At 38.7% G+C, this 22,445-nt stretch overlaps 1 protein-coding gene across 1 annotated transcript in view; it reads left to right on the top strand.

Annotated features, from left to right (window-relative positions):
• man1a1 (mannosidase, alpha, class 1A, member 1) overlaps positions 1-22,445 on the top strand; it is a 163,848-nt gene that overhangs the window by 128,446 nt on the left and 12,957 nt on the right. The window contains exons 6-11 of the mRNA XM_073492518.1: positions 11,961-12,084; positions 12,286-12,379; positions 17,275-17,390; positions 20,161-20,380; positions 21,680-21,852; positions 22,146-22,261. Coding sequence (XP_073348619.1) covers positions 11,961-12,084; positions 12,286-12,379; positions 17,275-17,390; positions 20,161-20,380; positions 21,680-21,852; positions 22,146-22,261 — 843 coding nt within the window. The remainder of the gene's footprint in view (positions 1-11,960; positions 12,085-12,285; positions 12,380-17,274; positions 17,391-20,160; positions 20,381-21,679; positions 21,853-22,145; positions 22,262-22,445) is intronic.

Raw genomic sequence — 22,445 nt, 5'->3', positions numbered from 1 at the left:
ATCCAATTAGGATATCCTCTCCAGCTCCACCCTATCATCCAAACACGGTCACTTTTGGCTAAAAAAACAAAATGGTGATGGCTATAATGTCAAATTCGAGATTTGGAAATGGTAGTCCCCAAACCAATAGGTGACATTGCGGTTGGTTTACACTTTGACCACACCCAATAGTGATGTCACATGGTCCAAGGTGTGTTAACTTACTCTTTCAGTAGTCATAAAAACAGATCAGGCCAAATATAGGTTTTTTATTTTCTTCATCTTACGCAAACACTTACACAAACACTGTTTTACGCAAACATCGGCTTAACTTAATTTTACACAAAACTTTACACTGATCTCGGAATTCTTTAAATATGTTGGGATCGAGAGATGTTGAACAGAATACTGAACTGGAAATATGTATTCATAGAAATTCATGCACTAATTAGCCAGTCCATGAAAGATCTGTAACAAACTGAGATAAAGCAACATGTATGTTTGTGGAAGCACTCTGAATTAGTCATGAAAGAAGTTCAAAAGAAATGTTCGTAGAATTATTCATCAGGATGATCAGTGGGAAATCTTGTCTTGATGTGCAGTTGATTTATCTTCAGGAGACACTTGAAACAGCCTGAACTCGGCCACATATGAGGTCTGATAAGTCAGGGGTACAGTACCTCAGAAAGGATCAGAGGCTGGCCCTGGATCCTCCTTCTCGCTCTCTCTGTGTACAAACCCATTGATTGCCACTAACTGAGCGGAAAATGCTGCTAAGATCTGATTGATTCATCTAATTGATCTGCCACGAACTCTGGTGGCACCACAGCCAGATGGACAAAGGAAATTTGTCCCTGAATTTGGCTTTGATAATTCAAGTAAAGGAATTACAAAGGGTTACATATCTGCGACACTAGAGATGTCTCTGCTGGTGAAATATTCTATTAAATGAACCATATTAGAGAAAACATTCCCGTTTTGATTCTTGGGTTTTCTCATCTCTCACATTGATCATAGAGTTGTGGAAAGTACGAATATAATCAAACATACAACAGTTGGTGAAGAAATATTTGGCAGTTTGGATTAAAGTTTTTGGATTGGACAAAGTTCTGAGCGTTCTGAACAAAAGCGGCCATTAACAGAGAATAAACAGCCAATGTTAGTTAATTAAAAGCTGCGTAGATTTGTTTTACTTTGGAAAAGCCTCAGAAATGTTTTTTTGGTAATGTCAGTTGCCTTTGTATAATTGAATAATGATGAATAATGCTATTTTTAAGCCAGACAGGGAAAAGTCAGGCAATAAATACATAACAAATATGTCACTTGATTAAGTATTTAGTGGTAGACAGTGTTGTAAAAAGTATCCAAAAGTCATACTTGAGTTAAAGTCAAGATATTGTTTTAAAATATTACTTTGGTAAAAGTGAGTCACCCATACAATAAGTACTTGAGTAAAAGTGTTAAAGTGTCTGATATTGAATGTACTAAAGTATCAGAAGTACATGTAAAAGTAAATTATACATCTATTCACATACAGTATACTGTTTGTATGATCTGTATACTATGGCTCAACAGATTATCAGCCTTTCAATTAACCGATCAGACATTGAGCTTTTTCTCATTATCAGAATCAGTCTTCTTTTTAATATGATTGCTGTTAAAATAAAAATAAAAATTTAAAAATGCCCTTCTTTGGCTCTGATGCAGACTGCAAATGACAAAATAACTAGAAAGTAAATATATCAAATTAATGTAGTGGTGTAAAAAATACATTATTTGCCTCCAAAATATAGTGTAGTGGAAGTATAAAGTAGCAGAAAACGGTAAGGGAAAAGAAGTACAATTACCTCAAAATTGTACTTGAAGTAAAGGAAAGTTACATTCCATCACTGGTGCCATCAAGCGCTGAGGTTGCAGTTAGAAACAAACTGACTCCTTGTCTCACCCTCCACCACGGTGGCCATGATCAGATGATTATACACAAATAAAAAACACAATTATAAATATATTCTATATCTGCCCCTAAATCTTACACTTTATACATAAAATAAGGTAATGAAAACATCAAATTGGTTTACAGTGGAGCAATAATGGAAAATCCTACCTTCAGACATCTAAAGAGTTTGCCTGTATATAGCCATACTGTGTATGCATGTGTGGCTTCTTACAATATTAAGTTGCATAGCAGCACTATACAACTTATTGCTTCCCCTGCTTTCTTCCTCTCTTACTTTTGCACACAAACACACACAGACAGTAGTTACCCAGTCGTTATCTGCTGCAGCCAGTATGTCCCATAGCTCTTCTATTAACATTCAGACTGATAAAGCCCTCGCAAATCACTCCCACTGCACTGCATACTGACTGGCCTTAATGTGTGTGTGTGTGTGTGTGTGTGTGTGTGTGTGTGTGTGTGTGTGTGTGTGTGTGTGTGTGTGTGTGTGTGTGTGTGTGTGTGTGTGTGTGTGTGTGTGTGTGTGTGTGTGTTTGTGCGTGCATGCGTGCGTGTGTTGGCTTGTGTTTGGTTTGTGTTGAGGTGCCTGGATCTGTACTCCACCCTGAAATTAGCTGTTCATTCCTCTCTACACGCATCATGGTGATGCCTGTATCCCACACACACACAAAGATACACACACACACTCACAAAACATTATTCTTTTCTGCTAATTGACACAATAAAGGGTTTGAAAGAATTGGAATTAGATCTACAAATGCCATACTAGCAGAAAACTTGCTGAAAATAAATTACAAAGTTTTGAAATCACAAGTGGTCGATTTCAGTCAGGTGTTTATTAGATAGGTTTGGCGCTTTTTAATGAGTTGATGGGAAAGTTTGAACCTTTTCCTGAGGGGCTCCAAATGTATATTATTTGTATTCAAGTGTACTAACTCAAAGAATGTATCTGCTTTCCAGACAAAATGCTGCTAAAAGCAATGCCAACATCGTAATGACGCTGCAAAGTTGAAGCTTACTCTTTTGCCCCTGCTCTCTTTTCTTATCTCATAGAAGAAAATGTTCAAAAAAAGGTCAGTTTGGGACAATTTGCTCCTTCAGCTACAGGCTCTGAGACTGAGGCAATCAATCCTGAGCTCTTGGGGTCTTAGAGTTTGATTAATAGGTCTAGATTGAGAATGGCTCTATTAGTACAGCTGAGTTGTCACACTGGGTGACCCTGTGAAGTGCCACTCTGTCATCGAGGCTTTTTTCCCTACATGTGATAAGAAAATGTACTTGTTAAATCCAGTGAAGTACAGACATGATGACAGTTTTTTTAGCATTTAAGGCAGCTAGATTGTAATTTTCATTTCGAGGTACTTTAAAATGCAGCAGTAGAATCAGGCCCTAAGTGCCTCACAGGATAGACAGGAACTGTAAAAGTAGAATTGAGTGTCGTCAGTATAGCAGCAGGAGACGAGGTAGTAAAATAGACAATAACGTGATTAAAATCAAGAGATCTAGTGAAGTTCTACTCAGACTTTGATGGCATCTTTCTTTCCTAATGGGAGTGAGACATACAGGATACCAGTGCACCAATTGAAGGGGCACCAGTCCTATAAACAATTGATTTGTTCAACAAGTGGTCACCAAAAGTTAAGGAAAACATTCATAACTTTGTTTCAGATACCAGATATGTGTTGTCAAGAATGATTTCCTTTCCTGCCTGCTTGGCTGTCCCTATTGTGGACAAGGTGATGGTGTCGCATTATTTATTCAAGACTATATAAACTGAAAATAGGTCAGATGAGAGAGGTCTGGCTATGCAAGACTAGATATGACTTGAATGCCACAATTGTCTGCCTACGATTAAATCAGCTGCTCCAACGTTTAGTGTTACCCCAGGACCGCAAAGATTTTACGTTAGTGTCATGTTTTCTAACCCTATCGCCAGAGTAATGCGTAGAAGGTATTTCATGGAGTGGAGAATTACTTAATGAAAATAATATCTCTGATGTAATGTTAGTCTCTCTTACTCTACATTGAAAAACATGACATTAATTAAAGTCTTTTGCGCATGTATGGCTGCTGCATATCTAAAGTTAACGTACAGCAGTTACCTATCTGTGTCACTTTGTTTACTTAAGATTAAGAAGGAGAGGGAGCTTAAAAGGATTTAGATATTTTCAGCAGAAGCGGCCCTCAAATGATGATGATTTACTCAGAGTATCCTCCATGAAAAATGGTGACTTACTCCTCCGTGTGGCCGTCGGAGGCGCTGCGCAGCCATCGGCAACTATCAGAGCCAAGTTCAGCCGATAACAATTGTTATCAATAGTAACAATAGACCCATCAGTCGACCTCCAATTTCTAGATTTTCTCGATGGACATTAAGCTGTTGAAAAGTTCTTTATACATCGTAGTCCAATTGTGATAGGGTTATACATGTTCTTACTCCAGACTGGTCTTCTGAGTCAGATTCAGTCATGTTAGGCTAACATGAGTGTAGCGGCTAAGCCTAAACTTAAAGCTATTTAGAGGCCGCATAGACAGGCTAATAGTTGACACTCTCGCTGTAGTGTGGCTTACCTTTGTGTCGAGTGAAAATAAGAGTCCCAACTTCTTCTTGCCTTCTGATGGAATATTGATTGCTTATTGTCTCCAATGAGTTACATGCAAGAATTCAAAATCAGTGTCCATATATCTCCAAAAGAGCAAACATTTGCATTGCCATGCCATGTTGTGCCATGCCGTGTGATCAAAAACCAATACAGTATGTGCTCCTCCATCAAACAACATCTGTCTAATTAGTGAAGGTTCCTGCCTATATTCCCTTTCAGCCCAAGGGTGCCTCCTACTGGACACATTTTTGTGTTACAGACACTTAACTCAAGAAACGGCTCCTTTATGGATTGGAATTAGAACAGGCTGTAAAGTAAAAGCGTTATTAGCAATTCATGATGAGTTAAAGAGACCAATCATTGACATAAAATATAAAGATGAACCAGGTCCAAGTCATATCAATTCATAGGGTGTGTGGCAGAGCCCAACTGATACTCAATTTTTGGGGCTGATACCAATATTAGGTAGTCAAAAACACCTATATTGATATACATACATTTTTTTTGCAATGACCCCTCAATTGTGGTTATCAAACACTTGTGACAAAGATATGTAATAGAGGGAGGTTATTTTACGGTTTCACAATAACTTTCTAAACCGACATCAATTCACTGAAACTGTAAACCTCACTGGAAATGTAATAATGAAAAGTATCTTTTCTGCATCTCTTTTTAAGAAATGTTTTTATATTGGCACATATCTGACAATACACCTGTGATATATACAGCCTCGTCTCTGCACCACATGTCCATAACTTAGCTTTGTTCAGCCTCATATGCATTAAACAACGTTGGACGACTAGCAACCGAGTGTCTTGAATTCACCTAACTGAGCTGGTTTAATAAGTAAATAATAAATGTGACATGAGATGTAATGTCAGTGAACTGAGGAGCAACATACTTCTTTTCATTTCCTCTCCCCACATATCACAAACAACAACAATTCTTTACCTGTGGCAACTCTGAGGGGACATGCTACTTAATTGTGCTCTCTAGTGGGAAGCCTTTTAAATCACGATGTTACAATGGTCAGGGATTAGTATGGCTGTTGGCCATCGACGATGGGCGATATGCATCGTTCATCGGCCCAACCCTAATGCCAACAGATATGTCAGTCGGGCTCTAGTGTGATGGGCCCTAGACCGACTGTAGGCATCTCTACCCAATGGACAAAGGGAGAAACCATTATATGTGTTCTTACAAAGGTAACAGTCATGAGCACACACGTACATACAGCAGACACACAATCATGGTATTGGTAGTGACACTGTCTCACTACCTTGAAGCTCTTTTCAACAACAGACAGAGATTTTTTAAAGCAAACAAACACACACAAATCCACACACTTGCTCTCAGTGCAGCTCTCCCTGGCGGTTACCTAAGGCAGTGGAAGGCAGCCATGATTTAAGGCCTCTAATTAAGTTGCTAACTGTGAATCTATCGCAATTCACATTTTCTCTTCGCCTGGAGGAAAAGAAGTACAATAGATTTTAAGACAGAGAGGAAGAGATATTGAAGGAAGAAAGGCAGGAGGAAAACAGAGGTCATGGCACGGATGAGGAAGGGAGGGAAGGGGTTGGCAGAGGGAACAAAAACCTGGGCCAAAATATAGGCTTCATCCAACCAGAGAGAACAAATGAATTGGAGGAGTGCTTTCTAACATAATACTAGAGAAGTGTAAGAGGGCACTTCCTGGTGTGACATGGTAATTTATGGAGATGGAATGCCTTTTCTGTTTTTCCAGGTTACTGCTTGGCACCACAGAATTAAAATCTCTGTTGTTGGCGCTGCAGAATGGACTGGAGGGTATAAAACTTGCAGGCTACGATTTGTCATTTCACAGCTGGCCAGGAAATGGCTACGGGTGTGAGAGGTTGAAAATGGAGATTGGACACCCCAAAAAAAAGGACAAACAAGATAGACAAGACAGGACTGGGATATACAAACCCTCATAATTCACAGTGGCATCGGTGTGGAATAACCTAGTTTTTTCAAGGTCGAGGCTTTGGATACATATTTGTCACATGGACCCTTTGAGCCCCTGGTTCTTTGTTTCTTGGCTGAACAGTAGGGAAGCATAATGTGGAGAAAATATGTGATTTCTATTAGAGGTCAACCGATAGTGGAATTTTAAAGGTCAATATAATAACGATAGTTGGGAGAAGGAAAAAGCCAATAGCCTTCAGTAGCCTCTCCCTATTGTGGACAAGGTGATGGTGTCACATTGTATATTCAAGACTAGATAAACTGAAAACGAGTCAGATGAGAGAGGTCTGGCTATGAAACTAGATATGACTTTTATGCCACACTTGTCAGCCTCCGGTAAAATCAGCTGCCCCAACATTAAACGTTACCCCAGGACCAGAAAGATTTTACGTTAGTGCCATATTTTCTAACCCTATCACCAGAGTAATGCGCGGTATTTAATGGAGCGGAGGATCACTTATATCAATATCTCTGATGTAATGTTAGTCTCTCTTAGTCTACATTGAAAAACGTGACATTAATTAAAGTCTGTCGCGCATGTATGGCTGCTGTTGCTTTAAAAAGTACCCAAATGTCCTCTTAAACTTACAAAATGACCTAGAATATTTCAAAGAAAGGTTATAATTAACAGAAACCATCATTCATTGAATTGTGAGTGGCCTGATCTCTTCATGATAATAGTTATGAAACAGGATAAAACATGGGCTGAGGAAATTAATTAAAATCCACAGGCATGGACTCCACTATTAGCCAAACAAACAGCATCATATCAGTCCTATCAGAGGTGGATGAACACTTGATTTATAATGGAAGTTCAATATCAGCTTTGATACACTGGTCTAAAGCTTAGCATAATCTCTTAAAAGTCCTCTAGTTCTAGGTCACCGTGACATTTAATTAATATTTCCAATCTCGTTTTCAAAGAGAACTGCTGATGTTTTTCAACATTTCTGCTGTTTGGTCTAAAGCAAGGCTCATCAGCGCATGATGACTGAGAGTGAGACTTTTTATTCAGCCTGTTTTTAATATGAATCATCTTACCCCTGACTGTTGTGGAAATTAAACCAACTCAGATTACAAAACAACAGTCAACAGGAGACATCCATTACGACCTCAGTAGATATTATTGCTTTTCATCGGTACATAATGTCTGCAAATTCAGATGAAAGCTAGTTGAGACATCGGCGTAAATATATGCTCAAAGCTTGACCACTTTTAAAGTACTTTACAATATAACAGTAAAGACCTTAGAGCAAACAGTGTTTTTATACATCCTGACCCATGTCAGAAAAGGAATGTAGATGTAAATGTTAGTTGGTAACATGTCTCTTGAAACTGGGCCACCAGGACATCTGCATCAGTGGTCAAACACAACAGTGGACTCCCATCTGATGGAGTAATACAGTTGTATTGTGCGGTATGCCAATGGATGAAAGCCAGTTTCCAGTCCCAGTGCGGGAAGTGACTGAAACAGCAATGAGTTTCCATCAGAACACAGACATGAATGCCCCTCACTAGCTTTGAAACAAGTTTATTTCACTCAAAATAGAGCAGCGTCAGCTCCCTGATCTAATGTTTTTATTGGGTGTACCAGCATTAATGCATGATTTCAATCACAGTTTATTCACTGAAAGCTGTTATTTTGAGGAGCTACAGTGAGGAGTCAGACTAATCGAGGAATTTTATTTAAAACCCACACAAAACCATCTTCTCTCAGATGTTGCTGTTAGAGCTTTTAAGGCAGTTGCTTGACATAGTTTGCAAACCGATCTATTTTCCATTTTGCTGTCTGTGGCTTTGAACCAAAAATAGTAATACAAGTAGGTACTAGTGGGTAACTGAGATACTTTGTTTTCCTGATTGTCTGTTACTGGTTTCTTCAGTTTAACAGAGCAAACAACAGTAGTGTAGTGAAGTGACAGGGCATGCATGTGATAAAGGTGGGGTGTATTTCGAGAAGACAAACCAATTCTGACCTTTGATTATACATTTTTAATGTAGACACAGCTACGCATCCAATATTGATTATTCAATCTCTTCTCCACATTGAAGAAATTCTTTGAATTTTAATTGAACTTTAATAGTCGCAACTTTAGGCTAATAAATATGCAAACTGTTTTGCCTTCACAGGGACTAGGCAAACCTGCCTATCTTTGGCTGAACGACCACGGTGGCCACAAGTTACAACTAAAGGTTTATTGTAAAAGTCAAGTAAATTACATTTATACAACCGAATGTCACAAATCACGAATTTACCTCAAGAGGTTTTACAGTCTGTACAGCATATCTATCCTTATGGTACATGTACACAGGGCTGTTTTTGGACCCAAGGGGTCGCGCCACTTCCAAGCACTGGACACTTGATGAGCATGTACTAGGCGTTGGCACAATGATTGGCAGGTGCTCTCAGGCTACATTTAATTGGACAAAGGCTTTCACTCGTATACTGTCAACTGGACCGACAACTGTGTTACTGAAAACATCTGAGGTGAGAAATAAGCCGTGGAGTTGCTGAATCTGTCATCATTTTAGATCGACAGCGGTTGTTAAAATGTTTTTGGGAATTGCCAGAGGCAGCGAGTCCCAATGGACACAATTGATTTGCATAAAGTAGCTTAGACCTCAACTTCTTGCAAATAAGGAGCGGCCAATGTGACTGTCTCTTTAAACGCAACGCAGAATGCATTGCACTGCTGCTGACATACAGAATGAAAGGGAAGCATGGAAATGACGGATCCTGAGGACAGGTACCATTCGATACAAATCAGGTCAACCAACTAAATCAGTAGTGTCATCTACACAACAGTAACATTTAGCAACCTTATGCTACTGCTAATACCAGACCAAGTAAGACTGTTTTCTGCAAAACATCCCATTGTTGGCATGCATTTCACTTCTTAAGATTGCACTTTTCATTTGTAAGAAGGGTTTTGTTGCTTCAAGTAAACTCCCAGTGTCTTATTTTGCCCAAGTAGTTCCATTACTTCAATATCTGTGATCAAACAGCAGTGACAGCTCTGGTTTCTAAAACTTCTCCATTTTCTAATTAACTTCCAGCCAGCATTACAGATCTCACATAGCCTGAAATGTATCTTTCTGAAACTCACCAGACACCCTGGCCAGATTAATGATATTCCAAACACAACCTCATCTTTTTGTCTCTAGTGTTCTACTCCATGTCTGCTCCTCATTGGTTTGTGTCTGTCGGGTTTACACAGCAGCTTTTCCCTGCTGTCTTTTGTTTTGCTCTCCTTAACTGGGATTTAGTGTTTTTCACAGTGGGGCTTTGGGAGGGATTGTGGTGGACATGGGTGAGCTGGAAAGGTGTGTGTCTGCCTCCCCGCCTACCCCCTGCCAAGAGAAGGGATTTATCGTCCATCACAGGGTTTATAAAAGGATTGAAAAAGATGGATATACAGATAAAGTCTACGGTTGACTGAGAGGAAGTGAAGGCAGAAGAGAGGGTGTTGGGGAATAAAGGAATAATGATCTCCTGAACACTGAAACACAGCGTATATTTTGTATTTAAAGCTACAACAAGGAGTTTTTAACTGATTATGAAACAGCCTCGGTAGACTATCAGCGAGAAGATAAACCACTTCTATTTAGTCTTTCTTTCTTTCTTTCTGTCTGTCTGTCTGTCTGTCTTTTCTTGTACATTAGCCGATAAATAAGAAACAGGAGGAGAGTTTTCTTCAGATAATTTTATTTTTGACATTATATTTTGTAGTTTTGACATTGGAAACACTACCACTTTTTTTCCACAGGGGCCTTCAAAATCAAAGTTTTAATGCAGTAGGGCTGCAACTAATTATTATCTTCATTATTGATTAATCTTTTGTTTATTTTCTAGATCTATCAATTAGTTGTTTGGTCTACAAAAAGTCCAAGATGACTTCCTTAAAAAGTCCCATTTTGCCCACAACCTTAAAGAAATTGTTAGTTATAGTTTACTGTCATAGAGGAGTAAAGAAACGAGAAAATATTCACATTCAAGAAGCTGGAACCAGAGAATTTATCCTTTTTTTCCCTTAAAAAATAACTCGATACTCGAGATTAATCGATTTTTAAAATAATTGGCGAGTAAATCAATATTTGACAATTTATCGATGAATCTATTAATCGTTGCAGCTTGACATGTCAGCCATGTGACTATGAATAAATTAAACATCTGTGCAAGTAATCATAGACTTTAATATCCATATTTAATGGCTGCATCCGTCTAAAGCTGACAAACACACAGCTCCCAGTTTAATGAGGCTCTCCTGTGATGGGATTTTTACTCACCAGTTATGTTCTCTGACCCTGATCTGCGTCTCTCAGCTCGCTGCCTCGTGCTGCTGTGGTCCATCCTGTGTTTGGTTGACTTGATTAAATCCGTGGTGTAATGGGAAACAAATTATGGCTTGTGCAGCATGATGAGTTGAAGGGGGGATAATTAGTATGTTCATCCACCTCTGTGAAAAGATGTGCGTGTGTGTGTGTGTGGCACTTTTCCCAAATCACACTCCATCTCCTCCTCCTTCCTCCTCATTTATTGAACACCTCCCGTGTGTGCGGCTTGCGTCCATGTGTCCATGTGTCTACATGCAGTTGTAGTGTAGACACCCTGGTGTGTGTTTCACGCTGTAGTGAATCCTTAATATGTATTCATGAGTAGTTACTTGACACCACCAGGGCCATCATTCTTTAGCCTGGAAGTGATCTGTCAGTGGCTCTAATGATCCAACACACACATGCCCTGTCACTAGGTCTTCTGTCCTTGTCAAGCATGACAGGGTTAGTAACTCACATATGGCCCAAGAGTCGATGCAACCTCATCACCACTTGAGAGGGGCAGGGTCCAGGAAGATCTGATTGACTGACAGTTGGACACCAACAAGGATGAGATGTGCTGCCAGAGTCAAGTGTGTGAAAAAACAAAACGAATACACCCACAAATGTGACAGATGGAGTGTGAAGTTCAGTTTTAGTGTCACTGATGTTTCTCAGTCGGTATCCATTTTAAGAATCTATTTGTAAATGTCACTAAAGCAAAACAGGACGAATATTAATGGCTTTCTAAAATATAAAAATGTAAATTACAGGAGTGTTTTAGTTGCTGAGTCACTGAGAGTTTTACATGTTGACTTTTTGAAGATGTGTCGCGTCTGTCAGCTGTCACTTTAGTATCAAGAGGAGCAGGTTTTGCTGTGTGGATGATGAATGGATTTTCTCACATGATTCATGCTGTATTCTTGTGTTTTGTCCAAAAAGCACATGTGGGTATTAGTAGGAATTATAGATAATTACTCACAAGTAAGAACAAGATAAGGTGGCTGTGTGTTGCTCAAATTTTCAAGTCTTCTCCTTGTATTACACACCAGTTCTGTTTCATGTGTCTTTTTATTGTTCTGTTTGTTAAACCTCTGCCTCCTTCTCTTTTTGTCTTTGTCCAGTGGTATCGGTAGAAATTGGCCGTGGGCATCAGGTGGCAGCAGCATCCTGGCGGAGTACGGCACCCTGCATTTAGAGTTCATGCACCTCAGCAAACTCTCAGGGAAGCCTGAGTTTGCACAGAAGGTAATGAATACACTTGATGAGCATAGATAACATTACTTTTTCCACACTTAATGGTTGTGTTTGTGCATGATTTCCACTTACACTCTGAACCCTAACCCTAGATATTATGTCACTTTTCTGTTACATATAATCACTTTACATACTATATCTTCAATGTGAGCTTTAATTGGTGCAATTGTGTTTTATTTCTTTGATCCTTAGGTGATGAATATCCGGAAAGTACTAAATCGTCTGGACAAACCCCAGGGGCTGTACCCCAACTACCTGAACCCCAACAGTGGCCAGTGGGGCCAACGTAAGTCATCCTCCCTCCTCTATCACATCCAATCAAAATTCTTCTGTCATGCCTTTCTTCTGCATTTCCCACTTGTACAGTGCTTGTGTGTCAAGGAAATACCTAATTTAAACTGAATACAAGTAAGTCATAAATGGTTAACTCATCAATAGGGTTGTTGCGGTATATTGATTTCAAGGTATACCATGGTATAAATGTGTTTGTTCAACAATAAAACCCTTCTGTTTTCATTCCATTAAGGGTCATTGTGAATGATAATGATTATAATAATTTGTAATACCATATACCATGATACCATGAAACTATGAAATTTTCTGAGATGGTTATCAAACCCTGAAAATCTTGTAACACTACTCACCAATTATTGTAGTTAGTAAACTAACTGTTGGTAACCTAAGCTGACATGTAAACACAAAAATAGTTTAATGTATCACAGATGACATATAGTAGCCTCTACACAACATTAACTAAGCATCACCAATAAGACCCTCATCCATAGTTGAACAATGTTGAACACTGACAGTGCTGCTCTCATTTTTCTTCCAAGAACTACATACAGTATTCTTGTCGTTGAGTTGGTACTCACAATAAAGCAGATTTAGTTTTTTGGGATACTTGTTAGAGCTGCTTTTAACACAGTGGACCATCCTTTTTAAGTGGCAGTAAAGATCAGTTGGTCTTCTCTGACTTTTTTGTCTTTTACTGGTTAAACATGGAGTAAACTTTGGGTGTGATGCAGGGCTCAAATCAAGGACTTCTCTTTTTTTTTCTTTTTTTGGTAGTTTTGCTTGTTTTATTATAACTCTCACTGTTATAAACATCAATCTGGCCAAATGTGTTCTGCCTTGTTGCCACAGTTTTGCAGGACTTGCTCATATTTTCCTCCAGAAGAATATAATTGATACAGAGAAAGATGGAGATGGTAATTTCACACCTAAATACATTGGAATTGAAATAAAAAAATTCACAGACTGAAATCTTTGACTTAACAGGTACCTGTACTTTGAGGCTGATATCAGAAAGATTAATTTGCATTATCACCAATGTTAGACAATTTCTTTCCCAAGATGACACATTAATGCATGCAAATAACAACTTGTCTAGTTTGCGATGCACTTTATACTGACCTTTCAAAGAAAACTATTCTACACCTGTAATGTATACTGACTAAAACCAGGAATGCACATATCCATCTGATGTTATAATCCCTTCACTGGCTCCCACTCAGATTCAGAATCTGCCCATGAACTAGTAACTATTCTAATAATCAGTTTGTCCTTTTAAAATATGCCTAAAATTCACTGTTTACAGCGTCTTAAATGTGAATTCTTGCTTGTTTTCTTCATCTTCTATCATAAAAAATAGATCTATTTTGGTTTTAGACTCTTAGTCAGACAAAACAAGCAATTTGAATAAATCAGTTTGGGCTTTGGGACTTCTGATGAATTTGTAATTATTTCTTCACTTTTTTCTTACATTTAACAGATGAAAACAATTAAAAATGATTTGAAAAAATTGCCAGAGATGGAATCTGTAATCAAAGTCATAATTAGTTGCAGCCCTGACGGTGATGCAGCTATTAGTTTATTACCATTTAGACTTAAGATTTTTAAAAATGCTCTTGTCAATTTGCGTTATTTATATTCAGATTATTTCCTCTAACTGCTTCGGTATTCAGTTTTATTTATCTTTAATTTTCCTTCATTATAATTTCTACTAAATGTATTCTTTGTAAAGAAGACTGAACTGCATTCCTTTGTATGAAACATTTCATATAAATAAAGTGTTATTTATTTTAGAAGTCTTCATCTCTGGCAACTGAGAAAATAAAATATGAACAGTCATTTACATGATCCTGTTTAAATCAATTTAAAATATAAACCATAATAGCCAGAGTATTCAACTTTTTGATAAAAAAGCTTAGACTTAATTCTTTCGCCATATCACATAGTACGCACATTGTGATGACTGTTGACAATTGACTTATCGTGATGTCAATTGCTCAAGTTATGCGAAACAACGTTGATTTATTTTGCATCATATTATCAGTGGAGGCAGTGTCGGAAACGTGGTGCTGAATGGCATTAATGGCATGTCAACTCTTCTCTCACCTTCTTATCTCTTTCCATTTGAACCTTGTCGACTCTCTTTACATTTCTGCAGCCCACTTTTTACCAGTATCAAGTATTTTCATACTCACTGAGCCCTGATTCCTATCTTTAACATCAGTGTGTGCACAAGTGTCTGGTCACGTCTCCATGTTTCTGATGGGCTGCAGTAGCAGGGTATAATTTTGAATCCATTATCAGACCCTTCAAACCGTGTAGCTGAACAGGTAATGATGATAATGATAGAGGTGAGACTTTGAGGAAGAGGAGAATGGAGGTGTTCAGGAAAAAAGAGAGAACACATGGAGTTACAGAAGTCATATCAGGTATAGTTGAGGACAGGAATCCAGCAGTAAAAGCCTCTCCTAATGCCGGTTGTCATGTCGAAGTAGAGCAGTAGCTGAGTAGATGTAATGAAAGTGACATGGACAAGTGGCAGCAGAAGGGCTGGACATTAAAATCCATTTTCCATCCATCCAAGTTGCTTGCTAAAGTGATTTGTGGCCACTAGAGAGCAGAAATTGGACAAACGTCAACATAGCTTCGATATCAAATTTTCAAGTTCTTAAAGTTCTTTCTTACATGGAGTCAGATGAAGAAATTCACACCACTTTATTGTCTGAACGGCAAATATGAAGCTACAGCCAGGAGATGATTAGGTCATGTCATATCCAGTGGAGCCTGCGAGAAGAGCTCTACCAAGACAAGAAAATGTTTGGCACATGGCCATTTTTTTGTGCAGATTAAACAAAAAAGATATATATTCTCAGAAAGTGTGAGTATTGTAGTTTTTCCTTGTCAAACTCTATGCAAGATAGCCAAAAATACTCATGTGCTCAAAAACATTGAACTGAAACTCAATTTTGAGGCTTTTCTGTAAATAATTTTCTATGAAATGATAAATACCACCCATTTCCAGTTTAAGCCCCACCCACTCCAAGTACAGATACAGGTAATTTAGTTGGTTCAACAGATACAGGATAGATAATGGTGTACTCCCTCATCCCTGGTAACAATATAAAGTAATATTTCCCCCCATTTTTCAGTGATGGCATATCTAAATCTTGTTACAAGTTTCTGGATACTGAACACAACATCAGGAACCTTTTAGCCTGCTGTGTTTTCATTTAAGCCTCCGACCAGCAAGTGTAGAGTTTAGGCAAATTACACCAATAATGGATTAAAAACTGTCTTTGTTTGAAAATGTATTTTGCATACAAATAGGACAGAAGCATCGTGTTCTTTGTGATTTATTATTGCGAGACTGTTGTGTCGAATCAATAGAACAGACACATGCAGAGGTGGAAGTCGAACTGAAATCATCAGAAAAGAAGTCTCTTTAAAGAATCTGCTGAGATTCTTCTTTCCCCCCGCTGTCAGCTCATGAGCAATTCAGTTTTGAATTAATTAAACTTAATTAGTTTTCATGCTTAACTGCTTTAGTGCCCATTTCGGCTTGTAAAGGTATCATGTCTGCTCAGGCCAGTCACAGTTCTACGTAAAATCAGGGCATATTTCTTATGATTCCCAAGTTGTGTTTTTAAATTAGAAATCCTTTGATCCAGTTTTATTATTTGGATTTTTACACCTCTAGATATATTTCAGAGTTTATTACAGTCCTGTCTGGTGTGTTTTTTTTTTGATACCCAGGCCTTCTTTTGGAGGGCTGTTAGTGTCTGCGATGGTTAAATATGGACCTGCACCTCTGCTCTACTTACTTTATATTATCTGATGAATAAAACTACCGAGAGCACATCCACAGTTATAATTGTTGGCATTTAGCTGACACTCTTAACCACAGCCAGTGACTGTGTTTTCATCCAAGTATTTTATGCAAATGATGACATATTCAATTAGGAATGCTGAATAGAAACAGCGAGTTTTAACAGAACTCAGGAAAAAAAAAAAACGCTTTCATGCTCATCTTAGTCAGAGAGGGGTTTTCATCTAGAAAGAAATTATGCAATGGTGATGGGATTTGTTGAATAAATTATGACCTTGGGATGTTTGCAGCCTAATGTTGTCTGAAAAATATCTCAGCAGTACAGCCTCACAGAGATGCTTACTTAGCCTGTGTCTTTTTTTAAACTGTGCATACATACAAGTCATGTCTGGTAGGTTAATGCAAAAATCTGTTATGTTACCAGGTGTTGATAAGAGGCGTTAAGTCAGATTTCACTTTACGATTATGTTCTTTTGTCATCACTTTTCATGACGTCTATAATCAGACAGTTGAAGTGTTATTTGGCAGATCACTGATGCTCTATTTGTAGTCTTTCTTGATTTTGTGATGCTCGTGCTCCTGGAATCAATCGTTGAGGGTGGGGTACTCTTATCGGCTCAAAACCAAACCGTCTTCTCCGCCAGCCTCCCCTCTCTTCACTTCAAGATGATCACAGCTGACATTTAATCTCTGCACTCCACAAACAGGGCTGGACTCTGTTAATGACACATGCATATGGATGAGCCTTCACTGGCTGGAGGCTCACCTGTGAAAGCAACCCCCCCCACCACCACAAACACACACACACACACACACACACACACACACACACACACACACACACACACACACACACACACACATATTACTGTAGTATATCACACACTGCAGGTGTGTTCTCTCTATATTACACACATACATCCAGCTCTGTGACATGTGAGGATGATCTATATGTGGTCCAACAGTTGTAATCTAATGCAGCATACATGTGGGAGGCCTGTGCATGTGCGTACGTGTGTGCGTGTGTGTGTGTGTCATAATCATTGTTTATCTGTGTGTTGCAGATCACGTGTCTGTGGGTGGCCTAGGTGACAGTTTCTATGAGTACCTGCTGAAGGCCTGGCTCATGTCTGACAGGACTGATGAGGAAGGAAAGAAGATGTACTATGATGCCCTTCAGGTAACACACACACTGCCACCAACAAACACACACACACACAGCAGAAATCTTTTCAATGAGGGTTAAGGTGACTTTGACTCGTTTCAGATGGATAATCGATATATTGTTTGAGTTAATTTTCAAGCAAAAAAAGTCTCATTCCCAACTCATCACATACTGAAGCTTGGGGTTTCCAAAGTGGTCCTTTATGGAACTGATGTATATTAGAAAGTCAGTCAGAAGCAATAGAAAGTCAACTTATCAATAACAACAATATATCTTTTATTATAGAATATGTAAAATGGTTCACGATTTTAGAGTCAGTGTCCATTGACTGCATATTTTACCAAAACTTCCTCTGTTTGTTTTCCTTCCGAAAGCTGTATTTGTACCACTGAAACAGAAATCATCACTTGTCACCTGTCTGCAGGTCTCTAAAAGCACCATCTGGGAATGGCGTTAATCCCCTTTTCAGTCCCAACAATCCCATCATGTCACAGCACCGATCTCTACGGGCTGTAATTTCCAATCTGTTGCACTTCTACCACTGAAAACTCTCCTCTGTTTAATGGCTGAGCAGCCCAAAGTGAAATATAACGTTGCCTTGTATAGCATCAATATGTGAAAACTTTTACACTACATGGATAACCGCTATAAAGCTCTGAATGTACAGTAAACAGCCAGTAACCTCTAATTGGAAGATGTTCTCAGTGAATGGATAAAAACATGCTGTTTTACTCATGGTGAGCTGCATGGATTTTCTCCACGGGGTTTTGCATCTCTCATACACCCTCTGAGTCATGATAAGTGGCTGTTTGATAATAGTGGACAACAAACATGAGGTCAGCTTTAGATATTGAAAAGTGGTCCCGCTGTTGGATTTATTTCTCCCTGGGGGGGGGGGATTACAGGAATCCAGTCGCAAAAATAACCTTGAAGCATCCGAGTGTTGCTCATGAGATAATAAAAGGAATAATTAAAATGATGATTATGTTATTACCATATTTTTTTCTGAGGCAACTGAGATGAGAAATTAAGTTTTGTGTTGCTAATGCAGATTTTTATTTTGCTTAAAGTGGCAATTTAGTGATTAAATGTTCTCTATCTTTTACTTCCACCACTGTCATGCTGAAATTTTTAAATATTCAAAGTTTCCCCTTAATCCTCAGGAGCCAGATAGTGAGTTTGAGCAGAAGGGAAGATGATGGCTCAGATGGAGCTAAACACACTTTTGTATAAGAAGACAAAGACAGGAAGCAGATGAATCAAAGCGAACGTACAGAGAGCTTTTCTCTGTTTAAACAAATTGTCAACTTAAGTTGTGTTGACAAGCAACAGGTCTCAGCTGTAGGGAGCTGATGCTGCGATTGTTTTTCTGTTACACAGTGAGGAGCAAATATATTACACTGTGACTAAAATACAGAATTTACCATGCAGGGATACTTAATATAATACACACATAATCCCTCCCAATCTTCAAGGATTAGAGCCGTTCTTGATTTATTTGCCAAGAAGAAGCCCCGGAGGAGAGAGAGACAGCAGCAACAGGGTGAATATCTGAGTCACAGCAGGAAAAATGAAATGATAACTCTGACTTAATACAATCTGGGCCGTGTTAAAGGGTCAGTACATTTAAAATACTTTAAAAGCTTTTCTTCTGCCTTTGAGTGCTACCCATCCATCAAGATTTATCTTTTCTTTCCAGCAATTTTTACATGGTTACTAAGTGATTGTGAGCCGTGTCAGTGAGATCTTCTACTGAAGTTTGAGCAACACCTGTTTATAAGGACGGTGTGCTGAAGGAAGCAGTCTTCATGGTCTTTATGGATTAAACCTTTTTTTAACAATATATTTATTAGTTTTCACTTGTACAACAAGTAAAAGATGAACACATTTCAAAATCCACAGGAGAAAGAAAAACAAGATTAAACAGTAAGAACAAACAAACCAAAAACACGGAACGCTGGGAGTTATAATAACAATTTACAATCGGAACAGAAAATCACTGCAACATGATGACTGAGATATCAGGCTTCACAGAGTTTTGGTAGGGCTCCAAGTTAGAGAATTGGTTTGTTTTTGAATATCACAAATGGATGAAACAATCAACATTTCACTCACGAACACTCATGCTGTATACCAGGAATTAAAGTGTTTAATTGTATGCATGCTTTAGGTTGCCAACTTCACACCTGGCCTGGGACTTTGGATGTCCTTCGGTGGACAGACTGTTAAACCAAACTCCAATTTAAAAGCAGGTGTTTTATGAGAGGACCATATTTTTTTCACATTAAAAACTGTAGTTACGCGAACACAAAGACTCTTCTGATTCGCTTCGATCTACAGGCACAGTCGGCACACATCATTTACTCAGTAAATTCATTAACAAGCCTGTGATGAAATGTTTGCCACAGACCTTAACGTAATGACTGGCCCACACCAACTTGACCTATTGTACTGTCCATCATTCTTCGGTGATGTAAAGTCAATCGTAAACTGTGGTTAAATTTTTTTTTTTTTGGTGATTAAACTCCAACACAGCAGCTTTTGGACATGGTTCTACTTGTTTTGTTTTGTTCAATTTGGTGCCGACATTTTTACAGTGCTTGTTTTCACCCAAAACAAGCACAGACAATAAATCCATACAGAGGTGATAAGTGTGTGCAGAAGTTGACTATTTTTTCTTTGAAATGTGTTTTTGCTTTCTCTCATGTCTGCGTGATCACTTGAAGGATTTAGGTGTGAGTATCAAACCTGTCAATGCTTTATCCTTTTTTTTTTTGTCTTTCAGGCGATAGAAACCAACCTGATGAGGAAGTCGAGCAGCGGGCTGACCTACATAGCGGAGTGGAAGGGGGGTCTTCTGGAGCATAAGATGGGTCACCTGACCTGTTTCGCAGGAGGCATGATCGCTCTGGGTGCTGATGGAGCGCCCAGCGACAAGACGGGCCACCAGATGGAGCAGGCCGCCGAGATCGCCCGGACCTGTCATGAGTCTTACGCCAGAACAGGTAGATATCCATATAAAGACAATAAACACTAAAATGATTCATGTTTGATCGTATTTTCTTCAGCTGACTGTGACTCTAATTTTAGTCAGGAAAAACTTTATTTTAATATCTGTCAAACTTATTTAGAAATGTTTATTCTTATTTAGAAGTGTCTTATTTTAATACACTGATCTTTGTTATATTGCTTATTTAAAAAAAGTAATCATATTATACTTCTTTTAGTGACAGCAGCATCTTCTCCTAAAGCAGGATGTCACGATTTTGTTAATGCTGTCAGTGCAGTTGTCATCCTTTTAAGCTGCAAACTCAAATTAGCATTTATTCAAAGAAAAGTGGACTTATTTAAAAGAGTATTATTTTAATCAGTTTTTATTTTAATCCACAATCAAATTATTCTATTTATCTCCTTCATTTTAATCCATCCTCAAGTCACATTAAGATTTATAAAGGCAGCACTGCAGGAACATTACAGCTAGTTGAATAGCAAATTAGTTCTTTGTGTGGGCATTGGCTTGACGTCTGTTCTGCACTGCTCCCATATACATAACTTAAAGGATAAGTTCAGTAAAAAAGTGAAAATTGAGTCATTATCTACTCACCCTCATGCCAACAAAACATTTCTGGGGCTTCACATTAAAACAGTGTTACAGCATTCTCCTAGACAGCTGAAGTAGATGGGGACTAGTTTTAAAATGTGACAAACAACCAAAAATTAAATAAAATGCTCCATCCAACTTGTCTGGTGTAATCCAAGTGTCCGGAAGCCCCCAAGATCCCAAACTGATTTCAGAAGATGGACAGTCACGCTCATGTACCCACTTCAGACAGAGTGCTCGCTACAATTTTAGCTCAGCAGCTACAGTGAGGATTTTAGCTTTAAAAGGGTGTAAACAGCATTTTTTCAAATCAATGAGACCTTAACGCTAGTATGAAGTGATTTTATGGGGTTTTTTGGTCGTTGTTTTGCATTTTAAAAGTCCCCATCTACTTCAGTTGTTTAGGAGAATGCTGCAATGCAATTTTTCTGTGATGCTCCAGAAATATTTGTGGACTACGCAACTTACCCCAACTTGCCATCAACATGGGGGCGAGGAGATAATGACTGAAATTTTATTTTTGGGCAAGCTAATCCTTTAAACATGACAAAATGTTGACACATAGATAACGATAGATAATTTAAAGGAAAATCAGTCACAATTCAATACCCCTTAAGATCATCTTCCTATGATTGAAAATTGTGTTTCCATACACTGCGTGATATGTCATTAAATCTACGTATACAACTTCTCTCTCCTCTAGCTTTGAAGCTGGGTCCAGAGGCGTTCCGTTTTGATGGCGGTGTCGAGGCTATCGCCACCCGCCAGAACGAGAAATACTTCATCCTCCGTCCTGAGGTCATAGAGACCTACATGTACATGTGGAGGTTCACCCACGACCCCAAATACAGGGAGTGGGGCTGGGAGGCTATTCAGGTAAAACGCTTGTTAATTAAAACGAAAATTGCTTTTTGTTGTATTGTGTTTAGTAAGAGATGTGCAATTTGGACAAAAATGTTCTTATTTCTGTTCTTACTGCTTGAAAGATTTTATTTCAGTGAGACTTCAGCTTGAATCATTTGGCAGCTTTCAAACAACACCAGTCAGGACGAAAGCCAACAGAGGGTCAATTAATTTAAATGAAGTCTGGTGATATTTTATGTACACAAATGGTTTGAGTGATGTTTAATCACTGAAGTCTTCCCTGTTTCTCTCCCTCCCTCCTTTAGGCTCTGGAGCAGCATTGTAAAGTAGAAGGAGGCTACAGCGGCATCAGAGACGTCTACGCTTCCACTCCCAACCACGACGACGTACAACAGAGCTTCTACTTGGCCGAGACACTCAAGTAAGACACACAACTGAGCCTCTCTATAAACGCACACCCTTCACATCTGTCCTCTTATGATTGTGCTGTCATCGCACTTTATGGAGGGACAAGTTCCCTGCTTCCCCAAACTGACAGTCACTCATCACACACACACACAAACACACTCTAACACAAAATATGATGTTGTCATTCACTCAGAATA

The sequence above is a fragment of the Pagrus major genome, chromosome 22, assembly GCF_040436345.1.
Source record: "Pagrus major chromosome 22, Pma_NU_1.0".
NCBI lineage: Eukaryota > Metazoa > Chordata > Actinopteri > Spariformes > Sparidae > Pagrus > Pagrus major.
Note: the sequence above shows the minus strand (reverse complement) of the source record. Positions and strands in the feature narration are given on the sequence as shown.